Source organism: Malania oleifera, chromosome 12 (assembly GCF_029873635.1).
Source record: "Malania oleifera isolate guangnan ecotype guangnan chromosome 12, ASM2987363v1, whole genome shotgun sequence".
In the NCBI taxonomy this organism is placed as follows: Eukaryota; Viridiplantae; Streptophyta; class Magnoliopsida; order Santalales; family Ximeniaceae; genus Malania; species Malania oleifera.
This window is the reverse complement of record NC_080428.1, coordinates 66,419,319-66,445,535: the sequence shown is the minus strand read 5'-3', so window position 1 is coordinate 66,445,535 and position 26,217 is coordinate 66,419,319. Positions and strand designations below refer to the sequence as shown.

At 35.3% G+C, this 26,217-nt stretch overlaps 1 protein-coding gene across 2 annotated transcripts in view; it reads right to left on the bottom strand.

Moving 5' to 3' along the window:
* Positions 1-25,813, bottom strand: part of LOC131145129 (uncharacterized) — a 49,244-nt gene extending 23,431 nt beyond the window's left edge. Inside the window, exons 1-8 of one of the 2 annotated variants that reach the window (XM_058094222.1) lie at positions 25,258-25,813; positions 5,573-6,127; positions 4,141-5,322; positions 3,613-3,937; positions 2,584-2,839; positions 2,271-2,487; positions 1,771-2,123; positions 1,130-1,660 (exon numbers count right to left, since the gene is read on the bottom strand). In XM_058094222.1, the coding sequence (XP_057950205.1) occupies positions 1,130-1,660; positions 1,771-2,123; positions 2,271-2,487; positions 2,584-2,839; positions 3,613-3,937; positions 4,141-5,322; positions 5,573-6,127; positions 25,258-25,446 (3,608 nt within the window). In that variant the 5' untranslated portion in view covers positions 25,447-25,813. The remainder of the gene's footprint in view (positions 1-1,129; positions 1,661-1,770; positions 2,124-2,270; positions 2,488-2,583; positions 2,840-3,612; positions 3,938-4,140; positions 5,323-5,572; positions 6,128-25,257) is intronic. The other variant, XM_058094223.1, reaches the window with a different exon arrangement.
* Between the last annotated feature and the right edge of the window lie 404 nt (positions 25,814-26,217).

The window sequence follows — 26,217 nt, the reverse complement described above, 5'->3', positions numbered from 1 at the left end:
GTGTTGGCAAGAAAAAATATTTTGACCTTTTTTAGAATTTGAATCACACAATTTCCAGCTTCTTTGATTCCTGCATATGTTCACATAACATAATTCAAATTTACACTGATGTTACAAGTTTGTTTTATTACAAGTTCTGTTTATTCAAAAGAATTATGGACTTTATACATCAAGTAATTAATTTTAAAGAATGATATAATATACTGCTCTTCAGAGAGTGTCTACAGTGATCTAATAGCATTTGTCTTGTCAGAATTACTGTTGTAACCATTAAATATGATATTTGTTTGTCATCATGTTGTCAAGTCACGCAGCTGTGCAATTTCAGCAGTGGTACATGGAATGCCTTGCAAACGTGCCTGATAGCACGACTGCATCAAATGTGACAGTGTAGAAGTTCTCTTAGTGATGCTCATAGAATTTTAAGCTCATGTTTACATGACCTAATCCTTACATGACCTAATCCAATATGATTCGTAAATTGCAGAAGAGAATATTCTAGATAGATTTTGAAAAATAAGCTTAGTGGGGACCACTGTTAACAAGCATGTGTTTAGTGCTCTAGAAATCATAGTATGCAAAGAACAGGAAGATTAGGTACACTATCCAAGCAGTTTCACATTTTTTATTAGACAGCAGAAAGAATTCTCTCTTATGTATGCTTAAGACCTATCATACATATGAATGTACATACATACATATATATACATGGCTATTCCTCCGAGTATGATATGTATCTTATTAGTTATTAGTGAGTTGCTATAACCATGTAACTTATTAATTTTCATATCATCCAGCCACCAGTATTCATGTATAAAGTTTAACCCTCTAAACTGATGCCATTGAATTGCCTGCAGAGAGATGGTATAAATATCATCCTTCAAAAATTACATTCTGCTAAAATATCGAGCATTTTATTATTTGTCCCAAGACAGGCATATCATCTTTACCAAGCATTTTAAACATTGAAATTAAGAAAATACTAGCTTCCAACCTATCTCAGCCCCAGAAAGAAACTTACAAAAGGAAATTGAGAAAAAATATTTTACCAGAAAATAGACCATTGAAGTGCAGATAGAAATAGCAGGCATACACTTTGCAGTCTTATTTAACTCTCTAATTTACGCACCTTTTCAAGTCAGAAACATGCTGTTTGACAGCATAACATAATTTAGGACTCACTGTCACAAAAAGCTGGCGCAAAACAGATCCTTTATTCTCTCCAACACCCTCAATCTTGTTTTGTCCAGCATCCAAAGGGCTACTGCTCTCGTCTTCACTAACACCTTCCATTGCTATATGGTGCCGTTGCTCATTTTGAAATAATTTCATGGTCAATACTGTAGTTTTACCCGTCCCTGACCGACCAAGAATAAAGGTGCTGTTGTGGAAAAGAATTATCTTCATTTCTTGGTCAGTTACTTCAAATGGGAGCTCCAATTCTCGAACATCACGATCAGAGAGCAAGTGACTCACAACAGGTGGGGATAAGGAATAGAATTTCATCAACAACAAGCTTTCATTCACCTTCGAATTCTCAACATAAGTTCTACCATCGAAATCATCATCACCCAAATTTGCCTCTGATTCAATCTTGCTAAGATCCTTGAACCGGACAATATCGAATGAGATTGGCCACATCTTAGGAACTTCCAAATCCCTAACAAAACAACCAAGTAAATAAATAAGATAAAAGTTAAAGAGAAAAATGTATTCAATCTATGAGGAGAATTGTACAAGATTCAATAGAATGCATAAGAATGGGCATACCCCTCAAGATATTTGGCTTTGCATCGATTGATGAAATCATCAGTATACTTTATGAATATGCAATCAAGACGCTTAATCAATTTTGGAATATCATCCAAAGGCAAAATATCCCAGACCTTCAAAACTTGAATGTATTTTAATTCCTTCGCTATGTCATTGGAGCAAACAACATACAAACCTTCAACCTTGAATTGTTTCAAGATATATGAAGAGCATTCACAAACTGTGTCAACATTTCTCTTTTTAGGCCGCCAACCATTAGAAAGCTTTAGCAAAAGATTAATAACTGAAGTCTTAGTACGGACAGATTGTAGTTTTCCAAATGACTTCTTAAAATCATCACTGAAAAGAACCTGTTAATATAATGTGAAAAATAAGAAGGAACATTGAAAGAACATATATGAGAAAATGCGGTCCAAACGGAGAAAAATGTAAGAATGAAAAATGCCAAAGTGGAAAAAATCCATGGTAAGGAAAGACAACTAATATAAGCTACATACCTTCCACCTAACCTTTTTAAAAAGTACACTTTCCCCATTAAGCAAATCACCAAGTTGATCAAACTCTTTCTTGACCTCTAATATGGCTTTTGCCATATCCTTATCTTCATCAGCATTGAAGTAACATTGACGACTCTTGGCATCAAGAACTAACTCTTGCCATATAGATTCATTAGGAACTAGGGTTCGCTCATTTCCCAAAACCCAAAGACAGTATCTAAAAAGAATGAAAACACCAATAGATATTCACCATGCACAAAATGCAAGATCGGAAAGCAATTTTGTTTAACAGAAAATCCATTGAAGGTAATACCTTGCTCTTGTTAAAGCAACATTAGTTCTTCGAACATCAGAAAGGAACCCAATTGATCCATTACTATTAGATCTAACAGTAGATATTATTATTATATCTTCTTCTCCCCCTTGGAAGCCATCAATAGACTTTACTTTTACTGCGAAGTTATCAAGTTTCTCATATTTCCGCCCAAACTTCTCTTGAATTGCTACAACCTGAGCTGCATAAGGTGACACTACGCCAATGCTGAGCTTCTGTTTCAAGCCACTCCATGCTGGATCAAAATAAATTCAAAAAAGTAGGATGTTAAATCTCACAAGAAAGTGGTCTAATGGCATATGGAAACAATATATGTTTCTCCTCAATATTTTTTAGAAAAACAAATAATATAGTTTACTTAAATAATATAACCACAAATAAGGAAGACCTAAGAATAGAGTAACAGTCAGATGATTTAATTTGACTAATAAAGCTTCATCCATGTTTGAATTAAAGATACTGTAAAAGAGGCTAATAGTTAGACAACTAAACTAGCACAATATGCTTCTTCTAAAACAGATATAAGCATGCAATATTTTACCTGCAAAGAAACTACTTCACCTAAAGGATTAGGCAGCCCGATTGCATGTGGAAAGGAAAAAAAAAAAAAAAGGTAGCCTGGTGAACAAAGCTCCCGCATATGCAGGGTCTGGGGAAGGGGCGGAACACAATGGATAGTGCCCCAGGCTGCCTTGTTTTTTTTTTTTTTAAGTCTCTCTCCACATGCAATCAAGCTGCTTAATCCTTTAGGTAAATTAGTTTCTTTGCAGGTACAATATTGCATGCCTATATCTGTTTTAGAACAAGCATATTGTTCTAGTTTAGTTGTCTGACTATTAGTCCCTTTTACAAAAAATAAATACAATATACCACCAGGAATAAGACAATTTTTATCCATACAAAAAATAAACCAAGAACATATACTAATAAGGTATACAAATAGATTGAATCAATAGAAAAAAATATATGTATATATAATACAAAAACTAAACCCCAACTTAACAATACCTCTGTGCAGGTTCCGCACTATTTTGGCCACAACAGCCACCTCAACCATATTTTTTAGGCTATGTCCAATATCCAATTCTTCCTTTCCACCAAAAATATTTATGAAAGAATAAGGACCAAACATTAATCCTGGAAGGTATTGTTTCTCGTAACTTCGACTTTTGACATTTGCAGCATCCATAATCTGGCTGAGATAGAACTTTGAATTCGGGAAGGAACTGATTGATGGGTGCATTCTGTACTGCATATTGAGAAGGTGCTTTGTATGACCTAATGAACTCAACCTTTCAAACAAACTTATTCCAAACCCAGCTTCAATAGACACCTACAAAAAGGAAGAACAGATATCGAATGTGGAATGCCATATTCTCAGCAAAACTGTAAATAAGGAAAAATAAATAAATAGGGAAACACAGATAGGTTTTTTTTTTTTTTTTTTTATCAGAAAAAAAAGGAATTCGATAAAGGGCACCAAGAGGGAAATTATTTGATCATGGAAAAAGTAGAACAGCAAAGATAAAAATGTACATTGCTATTAACCATCGCTGGCAGCTGGCATTCATCACCAACTAATATGGCATGACTTATGCCCGGAAGCTGTAGGGGTATTGTTGACTCACATTCTTTCAACTGTGCAGCTTCGTCGATGACTAACAATTTCAGTGGGTACATATCCATATCCACTGAATGCAACTTATATGAGCTTGAGGCAGTGCAGAAAATTAAGGAAGCTGTCTGTAAACAAAAGTTCTTTATTGAACTCTTGCACAAAGCACGTGGCAAGGAAAGGTCTCCAAGAGAACAACGAAGAGTTTCCAGAACAGAAATACATTGGCTTCTTGTGTAAAGTAGGTTGGACAAACCCACCAGAGATGGATGACAGTCCTCAACTACATCTGTGCATGAAAACAACTCCTCCAGCTCTTCCGAAACCAGTGTGTCTTGAAACAGCAGATTTTCTAGCTCATCAAGTAAGTGAATAAGTTCTACCATATTTTGGAAATTATGCTCCAGAATGTAACTTCTGGGTATGTGAGTGCAGAAAATCCTAACACATTTTTGGAGTGGTGAGGCAACAGATTTGTATCTATCTCTTGTGAATTTGAGAAAGGATCTATCCTCCTCCCCAGGACACTCATTTTCATTGCATTTATCTTTCTCCTTGATCGATTCATTTTCTAAGAAAATATGGTAGCAAGAAACGCAATCTTTAAGAAAATCTATCATGGAAGAGAAGCAGTGTCTCCAACCCGTCAAAGGTCCCAAGCACTCAACAAGCCTATCAACACGGTAATCCAAATGTATCTCTTCAATCTCTGAACTGACTTTGAGACGCTCCTTATTTCCAAACAATAGGATGTCCCCTATGCAACAAAACAAAGCATCTCTTCTAGAGTATTCATCAAATGTTTCTTTCACCAGCATCAGAACACGAGAAGCCACTCCTGTAATTGCAACATTGGTTGGGGTGCAAATGAGGGTTCTACAGTTCATTCTTACAAGGTAAAAGAGCAGTATACTGATGGTTTTGGTTTTCCCTGTTCCTGGAGGACCCCATATGAGGTCCACAGAAGACTTGTGACTGCATTGTATATTATGAAGGGAAGCCAAAACTGCCTTGACTTGAGATTCATTCAGCTTAGATGATATCTGAGTTCCAGGCCATATACCATCACACTCCGTAGAACACATATCACGCTTTCTATTAACCTTTATCCAAAAGAAATTATTAACCAAATTGAAAAACTTTACGTTCACACCAACATAACATGATCAAATTCATGAAATACTATCAAATCTACAAGCAGACTGTTCTCGTCCAGCACAAATATAAACAAATAATACAACATTATTTCTACTGAACAAAAATTGAACAATGGAAATTCTAGCCACATAAAAAATGGAAAAAAAAAAAAGAAATAAATAAAATGCTATGAAAGAAATTATTTGCATTTCTTACCACGGACTTGGTGCATAACACTTCCTTGATAATCTTCAAATTTCCAAACATGTGCAATGCATTCCAAATTCTTTTATAGGTAGTTATATTTATCAAGAATATCACAAACAAAGATTTCTGGATTAAATCTCCCACTTCAGTCGCTTTAGATGCCCTGACTCTAAAATTAGTAGATGTACTAAAATTCTCATCATCCTCATCCTCATCCTCTGTGATTTTAGTGACCAAAGCAAAAGCCCATGTCCTTCCCGCTCGACATAAGTCAGAAATAGTTTCAGGTCTAACATCTGCAAAGACAAAAATATCTCCTGGCAGAGTTCTGTAGGGCTCCTTGCCACTAACACTGAACCTGTTTTTCCAGGAATCAACCTTGACATCATAGAGTTGCGTTCTTTGTGATCTGCACTCAACAAAAGAGACCACTTCAGCAAAAGGAGCCCTAGATATAACCTCCATACTTGATGACAGCTCTGAGCGTGTTTCTTCCAACAAAGGAAAAATATATGAATCAAAATAATGCTCCAAAGATTCAAAAGATCGTGGGATCTTTTCCACCTAAAAATAATTAAATTTGAGTTAGTTTCAAAGTAAATTATATCAATCATTAAAAATATCTTAAACATCTATTTCAGATTAAAATACATTAGTAATGTACGTTTCATTATGCGGAAAAAAAGATTGTGCAAAAAAATAAATAAAAGGAACAACAAAGAATGGAGTTGCAATGCATTATAGTTACAATACATCAGCTATGAATTAGAACTCTGGAAGCAGATGCACATAATGCAGTGACTTCTAGTAAATTGATTAGTTTAGTTTTGGGAACAGATTGACTAAGATATGAACAAAAGTTTTTTTTTTTTTTGTGAACAATATTTTCTGTTATATTCATAGGATTTCCCTATTTCCAGTTCAATTTTGTTAATTTTTGTTTGTGAACAACCTTTTCTCTTATTTTTATAGGATTTTACTATTTCCAGTTCAATTTGTTCAGATGTTCTCAATAGATATCTTCTTTGATGGAGAGTTGTTTTTATTCTGTAATTTTAAGACATGCTCTAAATCAGTAGAACAATTTGTATGATATAGGTTACTTTATTTGTAAGGTGATTGTTAACAGATTCTTACTAGCCTGATATCTTCATTTGCTCTCATATAACTTAAGAAAATATTAGGGCCTTTGAAATTATATGAAAAAATAAACTGACAGTAACATTTTATCTAACCGTTCATGTGTAAATTATCATTGAATGTATAATAAATGATATTTAAATTATTTATGAATTTCATTTGTATTAACTAAATATTTTTAATGCACATTATCTTACAAATATATTTGATACAAATATTATAGTACAACTTGTTAGCCTAACAAGGCTTTCTCCTCTTGTATTGATGGTAACAAATGAAGGAAAGGTTTAATGTATTGTGTGTTCAAGTAATGATGTTTCAGGAAACTCAAAAAGAAAAAACCAACAAAGCTTCGAAGGAACTATCAAAAGATCACCAACAACTCAAAGGTGTATGATGTGTCATGAAGTGATCAAAAAGGAAAGCTCAAAGACAGCTAAAGATGGAATGAATTCAAAACTCAAAGATAACCATGAAGTTTTCAAAGAACAAAAAGTTTTTATATTTTTAGGAAATCTTCATGTAAGTACTTCAAAGGTAAAAATGTCATTGTGAATTAAAAGAAGCTCATTAGGGGATTTAAATGGACTTTAAGACTTTATTTTAAAACCCTGGAAAATATTTTTCAAAAGAAAGAAAGCAAGGAAACTTGGGGGGGCACTCCAAGTAAACTTGAGCCCAATTCTTTTTGGAAACTTGGGGGGCACTCCAAGTAAACTTGAGCGGGCAGCACATTTAAGAAGGATTTCAAGTCTATAAATACATGGTTTATGATCTTCACAAACAATAACAAGCATTGAACAATCTTTCAAAAGCTCTCTCACTCAAACCGGTGATATTTATATTGAGCTTCTTGCTTCATTCCTTTGATGTTTTTCAATTGAAGTATATTAGTTTTTCAATTGTACTAATTAGCTCTATCTGAGAGCATTCTTTGTACATCTATTTGATTTGTTTCTTGTAGATATTGACGGTTCAAGGTTATTTGGATCGTTGCACCAAGCGAGGGGATATCGCTTGGAGAGGCGTTGCTCTAGCCTAGTGAAGGAGTGTTTGAGCGTGGGGTATCGCTTGTAACGGTCTTGTTTCACCCAGAAAGGAACTAGTTTAGTGGAATCCTTTGGTGGTTTGCCAAAGGCGAGGATGTAGGTTGGGGATAAGCCGAATCTCATAAAAATCCCACTATCGCTCTCTTTCCCTCACTCTCTTTAATTTTCAGAAAACATATAAACTGTGTGGATGATTTAATTTTCATATTCATACAAACTACGTGGTTTGGAAATTAAATAAACTGAAGTTTAATTTGTTTTTGGGCTTGCGGAAACCGAAAGGGAGTACGTTGGTTGATCAATACTTTGTAGAAACCATAAGGGAGTACATTGATTGGTTAACAACCCAAAACCTATTAACTAAAGGTTTATTTGAATTCTGAATTTTGGAAAGAGTGTGGATGTTATATTGATTAATTGAAAGGCCAATTACATTCACTACAGGGCTTGAATCAAATAACCATACACACAGGGCTGCATACAACTAAATATCTTGAATTCTTGAAAAGCTGAGAATTGACAAAAGAATTGCAAAGCATATATTGATTGGTTACTTATATTGTGGTTGATTGGTTTGAGTGGTTGATTGATTGTTTATTTGTGTTGTGGTTATGGATTGAATAAAAGGCTTAAGCTTTTGTTGTGTATTGAACAAATCAATAAAAGGTTAAGACTTCACTAAAAACAAAAAGAATTTAAAAGAAATTTTAAAACCCAATTCACCCCCCTCTTGGGACTACACCTTAGTTTTCACAACTTTTTCACCTCATACATAAAATAGATGTTTTTTCCTTGTAAAGTTTCATAAAAGAATTTCATCCTTTACTTTTGATTTCCATCATTTTTTCAAATCAAAATTGAATTTTACATCAAAATCGAAATTTTCGATAAAATTTTCACATTTTTTGAGCTTCGAAATTTGCGTCAAAATCAAAATTTTAGACCTTGGAGTAGCATACCCCAAAGAGAGACATCCTACAAACTGATGATCATTCTCTGGTATCAGGAACAAACTCCAAAACAACGCAACTACAAAAGAGGTGAATCAAACAAAGAATTAAAACAAAAGAAAATCAAGGGTTCATTCAGAGTGGCTTTGAAGCATACATAAATGGGTGAGGGAGGAGAAAATTTCATTATGAATCAAATGGAGGAACAATGAAGATTAGAAATCATGCATCACTCAAGCCTTAGCCCTACAAACACCAAACCTCATACATATGAAAGGAAAACTGTGCATATCCTATGAACATCACTCAAACCTCAAGGCTTTAATGCACAAATGGCTTAAATTTAGCTTGTAAATGAAACAAGTGGAAATTTATACCCTTGAGAGCGAGAGCCATAAGAATTCAAGACATTACCATAAATAAACCCAATTTTTTCTCACATTAAACTACATATATTTTTATTCTAAGTTCTTTCAATTTTGTTTTATTTTATTTTATATTTTTTGGTTTTTCTTACACCTAGTTTGGAGACTAAAATGCGTTATATTTTATGCATTTTTGTCCTTGATTAACATATGACATTCTATACTTTGTTTTTTGGAATAACAAAAATTCATTAAATACAGTACAAAAGATGGCATTCTATATTTTATATTTCTTTATATTTGTGAGTTCTTAGTTTGAATTTCAATCATAATCAATAAAATAGTGAAAAAATTAGCAAATGCATGCTTGTTCCTGCTAATAGCAACTAAAGCGACAAACATGACGTCTAATACTTGTAGACTTGTAGTATATGTTACATTTAAATAGATTAATATTTACTAAAATCATTTAAAGCTTTAGTGTTAGGATTTTGGGATCAAAATATGTGAATTTGTACATTTTTTAGAAGTTTGCTAATGCAAAAAATAAATTCATGGATGTTGTGATCATTGCCCGTTATGTAACGTCCGCAATGGAACTCGAGTTTTAAACTCATCAAGAACTGATAGGTATGCCGACGATCCTAGCGCTTTGCCTCAATAGCTACTGCCTCAATAGGAAACTCAAAAAGACGCTCATATTGGGCGAGCTCCTCCCACCAAGACTAGAGATAGCCGAAAAAGTAAGTCACAGATAAACCCAAAGAAGCTCGGGCGGCTTCGTGGAGCTCCCAATAAAGCTAAAAAATCTGAGCCTCAAACCTTGTGTGGGCGAACATTTTGGTCAAGGCAGACCAAAGGCTATGAACAGTATCGTGAAACATGAACATCCTATAGAGGCGGTCTTCCATAGAAGCAAATATCCAACCCAGGACGACACAATTGTTAATGGACCATTGTTGGTGAGCCAGATTAGTATTAGCAAGGCGAAGCTCCAATCATTACAACCACTCAACCTTGCCACGGCCCCCAAGATATAAGTGGAGGGATTGTGCCCAGGCATGAAAGTTGCTGCCATTCAGAAGAATGCTAGTGACCTTCTGAGCAGGAGCAGTATGAGCTAGAGATAAGTCAAGACATGGAAGGTTCAGAGAAGAAGAGGTGGATGTACTGTCCTTGATAGGCATATCACCGTCCTTGGTAGCCATTGTAAAGAAGAGGAATAGGATGCAAAAGTATCAACGCAGCACAACAAAGCAAAGAAAGTAATCGGAGTCAACGAAAAGCCGCCAGAGTTTCCAGGAAAGTCATCGAAAAGTTGTCGAAAGTCGACTAAAAAAGGTAGCCAGAGTCGCTGGAAAAGTTGCCAAAGTCACCGGAAAAGCCGTTGGAAGGTATCGAGAAAAAAGTAGACTCAGTTTTTTGACGTACAAGATCCACTAAAAGTGGCAAGCACAGAGCATATGACTCAACCTACTACCAATAAAGCTTTCTGATGCACAAGCTCAACATACATGGCGAGTGCGAAGCATACGACTCAATTGAGAACCCAGACCTTAAACAAGGAACCTAACCTTACTCTGATACCAAGTTAGAGAACTCATCCTCAAAACCTAGGTATTAAGGAAAGAGAGCAAAGAGGATCACACCAGCACTCCCTCCTCGAGCCAGTGGGGGGAAATGAAGCGAGGAGTCCAACCCACGGAAGAGCCAAGCAACCTAAGGCCCAGCTCTGAAACCAAGTTAGAGTACTCATCCTCAAAACCTAGGTATTGAGGAGAGAGAGCTAAGAGGATCAAACCAACAAGTCACAACCATTACGCCACTACTGTTACCGTTACATGGTAATTGCTAATAATTGCAATGTAGTTTGCATAAATACCTTTTTTCCTTTTATCTTGGTCCAGTTACATAATAAAATTTTACTGTGGTCCACAACCAAACATTAATTTCTTGTTTTATTGATTTTTAATCTCAAATTTTTGTAGGGGCTACAACCTCCATGCATATTCAAGACTATTCACGAGACATGTCGAGGGTATGCCAATCAATCTCAAGTCCAGGGATGTTGTAGAGAGATTTGACTTGATGGGCTTAAACCAAGGTCCTTAAGAGTGGCTCAACCTCGTTAACACTTCCTAGGCTAGCTTAACTGTCGATTGCAACACATGGCATTTCCTAGTTATTTTCATTTTTCTCCTATTGGTCGAATCTTCATGCAAAATCATGACCCCCTTTTGTTGGTTAGTAGCCTTATCACTAGCTAAGACTAAATATCTTGTTCTTATCCCATAAGGGAGGCCTCTTAGCTCTTATTCTGATCAAAGGCTTTCTCTCTCTAACCTAGAGCTTCTATATAAAAACCCTAGTGATCTCTATGTAATCCTACGACCACCTGACACTTGGGCTCTAAGGATCGCCTTGTTCTCCTCTACTAGAAATCTCCACTACATCCCATTACTCATATGCAGCATTTCTTCCTATTCACATTCAAGAACCTGCATCTACTCTGCTTTTGAAAAATTCAAAGTAGAATGTATCTAGCTTGTTAACTAATGGGAACCATCAATGGAAGGAAAAAATAGAGTAAAAATATCCAACTATCCATCTTGAGTGGAGCAACCTGCTTGATCATGCATCGTGCTTAACATGTAGTGGCTCTAAGATCCATTTCGAAGTTTATCAACGACCTTTACATGGGTGTGCATTGAACCAAAGGTCTGAATGAAGGTAATCAAAGTATCTTTAGTCCTCCCTATAAACTAATTTACTAAAGGAAAACTATTTTTTGCTTCCAAAATACACAATGCTCCGAGAAGTCTACCTTAGATGTAGTATGGCCATATAAAAACCTCCCTATCCAACACAGTTAGTCCTTTTTCATTTATATTTCCTAGACTCATATGTCAAAACCTAGTGACATTTGAATCTGTCAAAGAAAAAAAAGAAAAGGTAGCAAGACAAGATACATAATCTACATCCCAATTTTGACTCCTTATCACAGAAATTCGAAACTCCACTTCCGCTTGAGAAGCCATTTTCTAGTAAGAATTTGCTTAGTCTTTCATACCAAGCTCTAGGAACTTGTTTTAATCCATACAATGCTTTAGTTAATCTAAATACATAATTAGGATGCGTTATGTCCTCAAAACCAGGAGGTTGTTCCACATAAACTTCTTCATTAATATAACCATTTAAAAATGCACTTTTTACATCCATTTGATATAATTTAAAATTTTTATGAGAAGCATAAGTTCTAAGGGTCTACTAGTTGATGTATGTTTCTTCTTTTTAAAGCTTATCTTGATTTGTTTTCTAAGTTGGCAAACATCTCAAATTTTATTTTTAATGAACTTTGTGTTTGGTAAACCTTTAACTAAGTTCTTTCTAGATAGGTTTGATAATAAGTTCATTCTTTCATGTCCTAGCCATCTATGCCAAAGACAACTAGCTTCATTTATGGCAGCTAAGCATGTTACTTCTTGAGAGACTAAGTTTTCAAGATGTATACAACAAACATTGTTTATTCTATTGGCTGTAAAAAGGATTTCTTGTTTCTTAGGATTTTGAACTAGGCATTTGTCTTTCTTAAAGATTATGTCAACCCTTTGTCACTAAGTTGACTTATACTTAAAAGATTGTGTTTTAGACCATCAACTAACAATACATCATCAATGGTGAGTGAGGTTCTTTACCTATCTTACCAATTCCGACAATTTTGCCTTTTGCGTTGTCACTGAAAGTTACATATCCTCCATCTCTTTGAGCTAGGGTGATGAACTTTGTTTTATCTCCCGTCATATGTCTTCAACACCCACTGTCCAAGTACATTTTTCTTTGGATGGAGTAGACCTAAAGCATACGTACAAGGAAGAATTTATGGTGTTACTTTTGGAATCCAAACCTTCTTAATTCTTTTTAAATCATGTCTAGTTTTAGTGTTTATTTTCCACTCATTCTTAACTTTGACATATTTCTCCTTAAGTGGACAATTAAACATCATGTGTCCCTTATTCCTACACAAGTAACAAGTAGTGTGTTCATGTATGTTTGTAGAGGATGTACTTGCATAGTGTTTTGTTTGTTTTACAAAATATCCCATGAACAAGTTCTTCTTTCTTTTGTTTGTAATTCCATTGTAACCTATTCCTTCTTTATTGTTAGTTATTCTTTATTGTCCAACCATCTTTTCAAAATTCTCTTTTCCTCTTTACTATTTTCACCTTTTTCAGCTTTTGTTCCTCTGAATTTTCTAGTGAAATTTTTGTTTCTTTTAAAGAATTTTCCAAGTCTTTTAGTGATAAATGCTAGTTCTTCATCATCTAATTCACTAGTTTCATCATCTTGTTCACTTGAGCTTTCTTTAGAAGCTTTAAGAGCTATAAATTTCTTATTTTTATTTACAGTGTTCTTTTCTTTCATAGTCATTTCATAAGTGAGAAGTGAACCTATAAGTTCATCTAGTGAGGTGGTCTTGAGATTTCTACCTTCTGTTATGTCTATGGTTTTTGGTTCCCAAACGTGTGGAAGTCCTCTAAGGATTTTGTGTATCATCTCATAGGTGGAATATGTTTTCCCCAAGACGTTTAATGAGTTTATGATGTGTAAACCTAGTGTACATGTTTGTGATAGTTTCATCAGGATTCATCCTAAAGGCTTCGTATTCACTAGTCAACATATCAATTCTATTGTATCTAACATCCACGGTACCTTCGTAGGTTACTTTAAGTTTATCCCAAATTTCCTTTGCTGTTTTACAAGCCATAACTCTATTGAATTCATTAATGTCAAGTGCACAATATAGGGCGTTTATAGCACTAGAGTTGACTTGCAGTATTTTATGATCATTTTGGTCATCTCTTTTTCTTCCTTAGGAACTGCTTTTCCATCTACTAGTTTTGTACGGATTAAGTTACCATGTGTGACAACCTTCCAAGTTTTCCAATCCATGGTCTAAAGATAAATTCTCATTTGTTATTTCCAAAAAGTATAGTTGAGTCCACAAAAGATTGGTGGTCTGGTTGAGGATTGACCCTCTCCAAAAGGAGCTACTCCTGCGTGTGCCATCTAGATCTTATATAACTTCTTTTTAAGGTTTGTTATAACCTGACTCTGATATCAATTGAAAACTAAGGTGTAGTCCCAAGAAGGGGGTGAATTGAATTATTAAAATTTTCTTTTAATTCTTTTTAAGAATCTTAACCTCTTATTAATTTAGCAATCAGACAACAAAAACTTAATTGAATAATCAATCCACAAACCAATATTCAATCAATCAAATAACCAATCCACAACTAAACCAATCAACCACAAAATACCGAATCAAGATATAATATGCAACTCTTTGGCAATTTTCATCTTTTGCGAGAACTCAAGATATTTTTTTGCAGCCCTGTATATATGAATGAATTTTGCTTGCTCTCTCAACTAAGATTTCCGAAAATGATTAAATAACATACTCCCTTTTGGGTTTCAGCAAAAGTTTAATCAAACATACTATCTTAAGTTCAGAGTCTTCTAAATCTTGGTTATGATTTTCAGCAACCTGCACTTATCATACACATATGCTGAAAATAAAGAGAACAGTAAGAGTGAGACCAATATTTTTACGAGGTTCGGCTTATACCTAACCTACTTCCTCGCCTTAGGCCAATACCACCTAAGGATTCCACTAAAGCACTCCTTTCTAGGCGGAGCAAACCTTTACATGTCCCTATTTAAGGGTAGAGATCCCTCTCCAAGCGATACCCCACGCTTGGTCCAATGATCCAAACAATCCTTGAATCGTCAAAGAAAAACAAAATAAGAGCAAGTATTAGTGTACAAAGACACTCTCACAACAGAGCTGATTAATACAAGTTAGACCACTAATATACTTCAAATCAAATATCAAATAGACAATATGAAGCTCAAGAATGAATATCACCGAAGGTTCTTTCAAGAATTTGAGAAACTCAGTAGCAAATTAAGAACCGTAGGCTTTTGATTAGCAGAATATCAGTAGTATTCTTCAGTAAGAGTTTGAGCAAGAGAGAGCTTTAGAGGAGTTTGGAATTTCAATGCTTGAATGCTGATTGTAATGCTTGGTATCTTGAATTCCTTGGGTTTAGGGAGTATTTATAGAGTTTTAGAAAGTGATTCCTTGTTTCCCACGTTACTTCGAGTGTCCCCCAAGCTTTTACAACGTTTAGTTTTGAAAAACTTATTTTTAGAATTTTCCCATTGCTGTTTAAAATTAAAATTCTCCGCAAGTCAGTCGACTGGGCCTGTTCTGTATGGGGTCAGTCGACTGGATCCATTCTGTCTGTCTGTCCAGAAATTAAATGAAATAATTGTCAATCGATTGAGCTTTCTGGTCCATCGGCTAGACAATCAATTTTTCACCACTTTAATATTTTCAATACTTTGAACCCTTGATTTTTTAAAAACTCAAATGTGACTTTAAAAATTATTTTCCGGGGTTTTTAAAAATTGGTATCTAAGCATATATTGTATCCTAAAAAGCTTCATATATCTAAATTAATATTGAATAAAGTACTTACATATGACTTCTTAAACATAGACACTTTAAGCACTAAGTCTTCATGCTTGTTCTATTTCTTGAAGTCCATCTTGACTTCATGTCTTTCTTTGAAACCAATCTACAATATCCATTGCTCTCCAATGCTTTAATATCCCAAAAGCTTTCATTTGATTGACTTTAGGTGTAAACTTTCTCCTTTGATAAGGCTTGTGAGCATTTTGAATATCTAATCCTGAAACATTATCACTTTAACCAATACATGTTAAATTTTCTTGATTTGTTATCATCAAAATAAGATTTGTAAGCCTTGTTAGGCCCAACATCTGCAAACTAAGAAAGAGCTTGTATGGCCTAAAACAAGCTCCAAGACAGTGGTTCAAGAAATTTGACAATATTATGAATTGAATTGGGTTCAAGAGATGTGAAACTGATCACTGTTGCTATGTTAAGTTCTTTGATAATTCTTAGATGATTTTGCTGTTGTATGTAGATGATATGCTCATTGCAGGGTCTAGCATTGAAAAAATTAATAATCTAAAGAGGCAATTGTCAAAACAATTTGTAATAAAGGATTTGGGAGCTGCAAAGCAAACCCTTGGTATAAGAATCATCAAATACATTTCTTTGCTTCACAGGTGCAAGTTTGAAACTGCAAGGTTATGTAAATGTTGATTTTGCTGGTGGTAATGATAGTAGAATGTATTTACTCTGGGTGGCACAGTTATATCTTGGGCTTCAAATCTACAAAAGATTGTACTTTGTCTACTACAGAAACTAAGTATGTTGCAGCAACTGAATCTGGAAAAGAGATGATTTGGCTACATGGCTTCTTAGATGAATTAGGTGAGGAGGAGTTGGGCATTCTACACAATGACAGTCAAAGTGCCATTTTTTTTTCTAAAAATTCAGCTTTTCATTCAAAGTTGAAGCATACAAAGACAAAATGTTAGGAAAGTAACAAGACAACTAGCACAGCAAATAAATCTTTCCAAAAAATTAAATCTGTGACGAGCAAAAATAACCAATCAACAATAATAAATCACACACCACAAAATGAACACCAGGATTTTTAACTTCGAAAACCCCTCCAATGTGAAGGGTAAAAACCATGGGGCCCATGAGACTCAATAAAATTTCGACTATAATAGAGGCAAAAATCACAACAGTACAATAACCAAAAATGCTCACAAATCGCGATAAAATAAGAATGAGCGGAAAGAAGTCACCCGAACATAGCTACGGTCAGTATTGCAAAATCAAGGCTGTTGTTTTTGTCCCACATTGGTAGAATGCTTCCACATTAGTATAAAAGGTTGTTTTGAATTTTTTATATTATTTGTCCCACATTGGAGAGAAATATTTTTCAGACTTGCGGTTGAAGCTATATAAAGAGCTCAACTCTTCATTTGTAAAACACACCTCAAAGTTGTACTTTATCAAGAAATAGTGGATTGATCATCGGTGCCCGAGGACGTAGGTAATTCTATACCAAACCTCGTAAATTTCTTGTCTTGTTCTTTTTATTGCTTTATTATTAGTTTCTGCATTGCTTTAATTTTCTTATATATTCAATAGCAATAGTTGTAGTATTGGTGTTTGGTACAAGTGGGGTGCCCGGCACAACAATTGGTATCAGAGCTAGGTTGAATAGTGTTGATACGGAGGTGTTCCTCTGTTAGGATCCTTAATTCCACGTTTGATGCCTAAGAAAGACCTTATTTAAGTGAGTGCTCAGAGACCATTGCGACTCAATCGCTCCTTAGAGGTCGGCCTGGTCAAAGTGGAATTTCATAGGATAAAACAGAGTAGACACAGTTGGTACGTACTATTCATCCTAGGCCTTTTGCTTTGTTGGTAGCTATTGAATATATAGAAGATGGCAGAAACTAGTGCAGCAGTAGAAGAAACTCTGTCCACACAAACTCCAACCCCTTCAGCTTCGACATCATCATCGAAGACGATAGCTAATGCTCGGTTTGAGGTGGAGAAATTTGATGGTACCAATAATTTTGGTCTGTGGCAATGTGAGGTGATGGACATCTTGTATTAACAAGAACTAGATATTGCTTTGGATGATAAACCAATAGATATGGGTGACAGAGATTGGGGAAAGATCAATCGTCAAGCATGTGGTACGATTCGTTTGTGTCTCGCCAAAAATCAGAAATATTATGTTATGAGGGAGACATCTGCAAAGAAATTGTGGAAGACATTGGAAGATACATTTATGACCAAGAATCTAGAAAATCGGCTCTATTTGAAAAAGAAATTGTTTCGCTTCCAGTATCAACCAAGTATTTCGATTAATGACCACATAAATGCTTTCAATAAATTTTGGCCGAATTGTTAAATTTGGATGAAAAGGTGAAAAATGAGGATAAAGCCATATTGTTACTGAATTCTCTCCCTGATGAGTATGAACATTTGACCACCACTTTATTGTATGGGAAAGATAAAGTTACTTATAATGTTGTTTGTACTGCATTGATTAGTACTGAATGCAAAAAGAAGGATCAGAGGGTCCATAAGAAAACAGCAAAAGCGCTAACAATAAGGGGACGTTCTCAGAGTCGTATGCCTAGAAGGAAGAGTAAATCTCATGGGAGGAGTAAATCTCGTAGGAGACCTGCTAAAGATGAATGCGCCTTTAGTCGTGAGAGAGGGCATTGGAAGAAAGATTGTCCTAAATTACAGCCGAAGAATAAGGGAAAAGCACATTCTAATGCTAATATAGCCAATGATGATGGAAGTGAGTCAGATTTTTCTCTTGTTGGAACATCTTCGTCACATTATCTTGGTGTGTGGATTTTGGATTCTGCTTGTTCCTATCACATGTGTCCCAATAGGGAATGGTTTTCTAATTTTGAAGAATTAGATAATGGGATTGTTTTTATGGGAAATGATAATACTTGTAAAACAACTAGAATAGGATCAATACAGTTGAAATGTCAAGATGGAACTATTAAGACCTTGACTAATGTTAGGTATGTTCCAAGCCTAAAGAAGAATCTGATTTCATTGGGTGCCAAAGAATCTAAAGGGTTCACTATCACTTTGAAAGATGGAACCTTAACGATTAAATCAGGTGCACTGGTGGTGATGAAAGGATTAAGGAAAAATAACTTATATTATTTACAAGGTAGTACAGTTATTGGCTCAACAACTGTTGTTTCTGAGAAAGATGCAGGTTCAGATACAACCAGACTATGGCATATGCGATTAGCACATGCAGGAGAAAAATCTTTGCAACAATTGGCTAAGCGAGGTTTGTTAAAGGGTGCAAAGGTGTGCAAACTTGAATTTTGTGAGCATTGCATTCTGGGAAAACAAACTAGAGTGAAATTTGGCACAGCAATCCACCAGACTGAATGTATTTTAGACTACATCCATACAGATGTATGGGGGCCCACAAAAATGGCTTCGTTGGGTAGTATGCATTATTTTGTCACTTTTGTTGATGATTTTTCAAGAAGAGTTTGGGTGTATTCTATGAAGCATAAAAATGAAGTGTGTGATATTTTCCTTAAGTGGAAAAAATTAGTTGAAACTCAAACTGGCAAAAAGATTAAACGGCTCAGATCAGAAGGTATGTCAGGATAAAGGTATTGCTTGACACTTCACAGTTCGAAATACACCACAGCAGAATGGGGTGACAGAGCGCAAGAATCGGACTTTGCTGGAGAAAGTTCGATGTATGTTGTCTAATGCTGGGTTAGACAAAAGGTTTTGGGCTGAGGCTGTTAGATATGCGTGTCATCTCATCAATCGTCTACCATCATCTGCAATAGGAGGAAAAACACCGTATGAGGTATGGTCTGGAAAGCCTGCTAGTGATTATGATTCTTTACATGTATTTGGTACTATGGTTTATTATCATGTTAAAGAATTTAAGTTGGATCCAAGAGCCAAGAAAGCAATATTCTTGGGGATAAGCGTAGGAGTCAAAGGATACCGTCTTTGGTGTCTAAAGACCAAAAAAATGATTTTAAGTAGAGATGTAACTTTTGATGAACTTGCGATGATGAAGAAAACAATATGCAAGGAGTCACGAGTTGAAGAGAAGACCAGTGGTACTCAACAACAGGTGGAGGTTTAGAGAATTTTGGGAAACCCAGTGAGAAATGAGACTGCACAAGGTAACTCTCCAGTTACGGTGGAGAATAGTGTACAAAAAGAGAAGATTTCAATTCGAGAATCTTCACAACAACAACAATCAATTGTTTCTCAAAGGCCAAGACGAGAAATTCGAAAACTTTCTCGGTATACTGATATGGTGGCCTATGCACTTCCAGTTGTAGATGATAATGTTCCTTACACTTTCAAAGAAGCAATGAGGAACTCTGAATCAGACAAGTGGAAAAAAGCAATGGATGAAAAAATGCAGTCTCTTCATCAAAATCAGACTTGGGAGCTAGCCCAGCTGCCCAAGGGAAAGAAAGCAATTGGTTGTAAATGGGTTTATGAAAAGAAAGAAGGATTTCCAGATGTAAATAATGTTCGATTCAAAGCTAGATTGGTAGCTAAGGGCTACGCACAAAAGGAAGGCATTGATTATAATAAGGTATTTTCTCCAGTTGTTAAACATTCTTCCATTCGAATTTTGTTGGCTTTAGTAGCACAATTTGATCTTGAACTAGTTCAACTCGATGTAAAAACTGCATTTTTACATGATGATTTGGAAGAGAAAATCTATATGACTCAGCCAGATGGATTTCAGGTTGCTGGAAAAGAAAGTTGGATATGTAAACTGGGTAAATCGTTATATGGTTTAAAACAGTCTCCAAGACAGTGGTGCAAACGATTTCATCAGTTTATGATGGGTCAAAAGTATATCAGAAATAAACATGATCATTATATTTATTTTCGCAGACTACAAAATGGATCTTTTATATATTTACTCTTGTATGTTGATGATATGTTAATAGCTTCAAAGAATAGAGAAGAAATCAACAAGTTGAAAAGTCAATTAAATCAAGAGTTTGAGATGAAAGATCTTGGTGAAGCAAAGAAGATACTTGGCATGAAGATTCGCAGAGACAGAATAAGAGGAAGAGTTAGTTTGTCTCAAAAACAGTATTTGAAGAAGGTAGTACGGAGTTTTGGCATGTCTGAGCAGTCAAAACAAGTAAGCACTCCTCTTGCTCCTCATTTCGAACTTAGTGCTGCTTTATCTCCTAAATCAGATGAGGAACGTAAGTATATGTCACAGGTTCTTTATGCAAATGTTGTTGGTAGTCTGATGTATGCAATGGTTTGTACTAGACCTGATATTTCACAAGCTGTTAGTATGGTGAGCAGGTATATGCATGATCCGGGTAAAGAACATTGGCAAGCTGTGAAATGGATTTTGAGATATATTATGAATACAATTGATATTAGTATAGTATTTGAGAAAAATAATACTATTGATCAACGTGTTGTTGGATATGTGGATTCGGATTTTGCAGGTGATTTGGATAAACGTCGATCAACTACTGGATATATTTTTACATTTGCTAATGGTCCAGTGAGTTGGAGGTCTACCTTACAGTCTACCATTGCTTTGTTTACAAAAAAAGCAGAGTATATGGCAGCTTCAGAGGCTGTTAAGGAAACTATTTGGTTGCAGGGTTTACTTGAAAATTTGGGAGTTGTTCAGAAGTACATGATTGTATTTTGTGATAGCCAGAGTGCTATTCAATTGGCAAAGAACCAAGTCTACCATGTACGAACGAAGCACATAGACGTTCGGTTTCATTTTATGCGGGATATTATTGATGGAGGCAAGATACTTCTTCAGAAGATTGCTACAACTGAAAATCCCGCAGATATGTTGACCAAGATTGTGACAACAATCAAGTTCAAACATTGTTTGGACTTGATCAATATCCTGTAAATCAGAATATTTTTGGAAGGCGCCGATGATGTGGAACTCCAGAAAATGTTGGTGACTGAAAAATTTGTTGAATTTATCGTCAAGGTGGAGATTTGTTGTTTTTGTCCCACATTGGTAGAATGCTTCCACATTAGTATAAAAGGTTGTTTTGAATTTTTTATATTATTTGTCCCACATTGGAGAGAAGTGTTTTTCAGACTTGAGGTTGAAGCTATATAAAGAGCTCAACTCTTCATTTGTAAAACACACCTCAAAGTTGTACTTTGTCAAGAAGTAGTGAATTGATCATCGGCGCCCGAGGACGTAGGTAATTCTATACCGAACCTCGTAAATTTCTTGTCTTGTTCTTTTTATTGCTTTATTATTAGTTTCTGCATTACTTTAATTTTCTTATATATTCAATAGCAATAGTTGTAGTATTGGTGTTTGGTACAAGTGGGGTGCCCGGCACAACAAAGTCCTCCAAAGTTCTGAGACAGATCTCCACCATCAAATCGAAGGTCGACGAATCCCGAACATGCTCTCCAAATTTCAGCAAAATCGGATTACAAAAAGCCTTCCGGTCTTCGAGTTGATGAAGATTGCACAATGCCTCACACACTGTTTCACACACACTGTGCAGCGCTCAAAATTTTTTTTATTTTTTTTCTGTCTGCTGCGGCGCCTCACACAGCAGCATGCTTTTAATTTGCCCTAATGGGCTTCAGCCCACATGGGCTTCCTCTTTTTTTTTTTTTTTTAATTTCTAATGTGGGTTGGACCCAACACAAAATACCACTTTGTCCGTTACCTTGTTGAAGATAAGCTAGTAATACTTAAGAAAATCTGTGGATCTAAGAACCCGACAGGCATGTTGACTAAAGGTGTCATTATAAAGAAGCTGAAGCTGTGTGCAGCTTCAGTTAGCCTTCTAACTTGAGGACAAGAGGATGAGTTGCAGGGATAAGAGATTATTATTTTGGAGGATTATGGTTGATGTTGGTGTTTGAACTAGTCTCCAAGTGGGAGAATTGTTGGGCTTTGTGGAGCCTAGTTGTGTTTGATCCGGATGATGACCCGAACCAAAATAATGTTGCGTGTTTTTTTAACGAGAGATTTTTTACTGAGGCTTAGTCCATGGAGCGGAGGCTTGGGCCAATAGGCCACATTGTGAATCCTGTGCGCAGGATATATATATATATATATATATATATATAGAAACCGTTGTTTTGGTGATTAGGGTTTTTTTTCTACACAATTTTTAAGAGAGAAGAAAATTTGTATTACCGCACTTTGTATTTTTCCCTAATAATAATGAAATCCCTTCAACTCTATGGATGTAGGCAAATTGCCGAACCATGTAAATGCTCTCTTGTGCGTGTGATCATTTTTCTTTGGCATGTGTTTTTTTCTATTTTGTTTCTCAAAAGTTTTTAGGGAATTTCGTGATAATTCCCTTATAAAATCCTATTGGATCGTAAAAATTCAGCTAAAGGACACTTAGTTATGTATTTTGAAAGATAGATTCATATACAAATGTCAAGATTTCTTAAAAAATTTAGAACTACCATGTGTCTTTGACCTAGATTCATTAGCTGTTAATATCTATGCTACATTTCCAAGAAAAGGTTGCTTCATTTCTAAGAAAAGGTTGACTCGTAGATACAAATAAAGGAATCTGCCCTTAAATATAATAATGGCATTTGAAAAATAATAGAATTAATTTATGCATGATGAGCACTTAGAGCACACAACAGAAGCTTTCAAATAAAAAAAAATATTAAAAAAAAAATTGATATGCTCATGAAGTCATTTTTAACAATTTCAAACATTTGATCTTCAACTAGAAGATCATGAGTTTAAATGTAATTTCATCATCTTCAGATTCTTCACAAAGAAAAGGAAGCTTTGTAGTGGAGATATTTACATCATCACTATATCAAGAGATCAAATTAAACCAAAATTCATATAGATATGATCATTTTATCATTGAAGAAGTTAATGCATAGGTTGTGGAAAACCAGTTGAACAGGCAAGAGGATGCAGCAAAGGGATTTTTTTTTTTTTTTTTTTTGCAGCAGAGGGATATATTGAATTGTCTAATGTGTGATTATGCATTGTCATAAAAGGTACACTCTGCGCTTCAGGAACAAATATTGGTGCAAAAGCTTGAGAGCAGCTACCCTCCTAGAATGCAACATCTACATCTCGCAAACGCACTAAAATTTAAAAGAATCAATCGCAGAAGAGATTAAAGCAGTTCATCTTAGTAGAATGTTTATATCTTTTCATGATTAATTTCACCATTGCTCACCAATTCAGAGAAGGAAATAAGGTCAAGAACTTCTTGGTTCGTCAGGAAGAGGAAGGCACCACTATGAGATATCTGAAGTTTGCTTCTTTACCCTGCCTAGTTAGAGGCATGATATGTCTTGACAAAATAAGTCTTCCTAATTTAAGAGTCTAATGTGTCGTTTTTTCTTCGTTTCATTTTGTTACGTTTTGTTTTTATCTGTTTGTAACTTGTTTTGTTGGAACCACGGTATTTCTCCACCATAATTGAGAAAATTTTCTAATAAAGAAAGGAGGTGCCGCCCTCTTTTACCCAAAAAAAAAAACTGGTTGACTAGTTAATGTACCAATAAAAATGAGGGTCAATAAGCTACCATTAATTCAAAGAAAAACAAATAAATGCATATTAAAAATATATAGACAAACCTTTGAACATTTGAAATGGCATTATTGTAAATATAAATTTTACATTTGTTTAACTTAGTCCTTTAGGATAGTTTTATGATTTTGCATATTGGGGTATACTCAGATCCAGATACACACAGTGCTGTACTTAGGCTGCATTCTTTTGCCTAGTATTTTGGTTTGATATAGAAAATACAGCAGATAAATTTTCTCCTTTCAGTAAACTAGCATGGTGACGCAAAGATTAATGCATTGAATATAAGCTCAGCAGACAAAAATCTTAAAAATCTAAAGCACACAAAGACTAATGCATTGAATATAAAATCAGCAGATAAATCTAAATAATTACTTGTATGACACTGTTCCAAAGGGAAACTGTGTTAAATTTTGGGCCTTGGATTAGAACCTTGACGAGTAAAAAGGGAGAAGGGATGAGAGCCGGGTATCTACGAGTGCGTCGCCCAAGCCTTATACCAATAAAAAATTACTTCATGAAACTTTATTCTGTAAATTCCAAGGATAAATTTTCTAAATATGACACTGCATCCGTGCGTCTTTACACGAATTTCCAAGTTTTTGACAATTACTATAATTTTATTGACAAAAATAATGTTCTCAACTTAATGCTTTTATCCTATCAACTATATTTTTGGCAGCTTTTTTCAGTTATCGTCCAAAACTCAGGAACAGCGTCATATTAACAAAACTCAAAGGTATCTTCAGATTTTACCCAAGTTTGTTCAGCTTCTTCCGCCAATGATCAAAAGGAAGAATAACCAAGGAGCAACAATTTCTCAATCAATGGGAAGTCAAGACTGCCAAGGCCAACCTCAATCCATAAATGCAGAACTCCATCAAGAAGTGAAGAAGCTCGGATTTGGTCTTGGGCTTGTATCAAAAAGTCCAGCCCAAAAACAAAAATGTGGGTTATGGGCAAACTTAAATTAATCAAATAATTACCTTTGGCTAGTTAAGCTAAGCACCAACCCAGTTGGGTCCTCCCAACTATTAATTATTAAATAATACAAGATATTCAAAAGGCAAAAAATATCTTTATCATTGGGTTAATAAATAAAGGAAAACTAATAATGGAAGAGGTGGAAGGAAGAAGTAAACCTGGTCTTTGTAGAGCTCCTCATTGAGTATGTCTTCAAGCGACCAAGAAAACACTATATCAATTAAATCTTTGTCGCTGAGAGTATCTTTGCTCTTCATCTTCCCTGCAATCTTCTTCCCTTCCATCATGTACTCCCGCTCGCCTTTCTCTTCACTGCACCACCGAAAATACCCAAAACAAAAACGCATTTCGCAAACCCATGCATGACATCGTATTAAAAAGGCAAAGCTAGAGAGAGACCCACGCAGAGAGAAATGGGGTTTCTTAGCTAGCAAGGAAGAAGAGTAAAAGACACCTTGGGATTTGCTGTGCAGTAAGTAGTACAATTCCCTTTATCCTTTCTCTAAAGAAGAATAAATGATGCCCTTTTTCGCAAGAAAAAAGCATATGATATGTACCCAAAGAAAATGTCATTTCCAAAATAAAGGCGGCAAGGGGTTTTTCATGGCTCGCCCAAACTTTACGAGGGTCTTCTCGTCGTTTCCACCGGTTGACCCGAGGTCGCCGTCCTCTATTTCTTTCCTCTCCTACCCAGCAGAGGGAAAGAAAAATGCATGTTTCCCCTGTATACGTCATGATTAACTTGCTTGTTAGCTAAATGAATAAATTCATTGACGATATCTTACTATACCGTTCTCATTATAGAGTTAATTTCGCCATATATTTTGATGTGTTACATTAATATAGTACTACTTCTACCGTTTCCACTGGTTGACCCGAGGTCGTCGTCCTCTATTTCTTTTCTCTCTTACCCAGCAGAGGGAAAGAAAAATGCATTTTTCCCCTGTATACGTCATGATTAACTTGCCTGTAGCTAAATGAATAAATACATTGAAGATACCTTACTGTACCGTTCTCATTATAGAGATAATTTCACCATTTATTTTGATGTGTTACATTAATATAGTACTACTTCTACAGCACCACTACTGATAGGTACTGATGGAGTAAACTGCAAA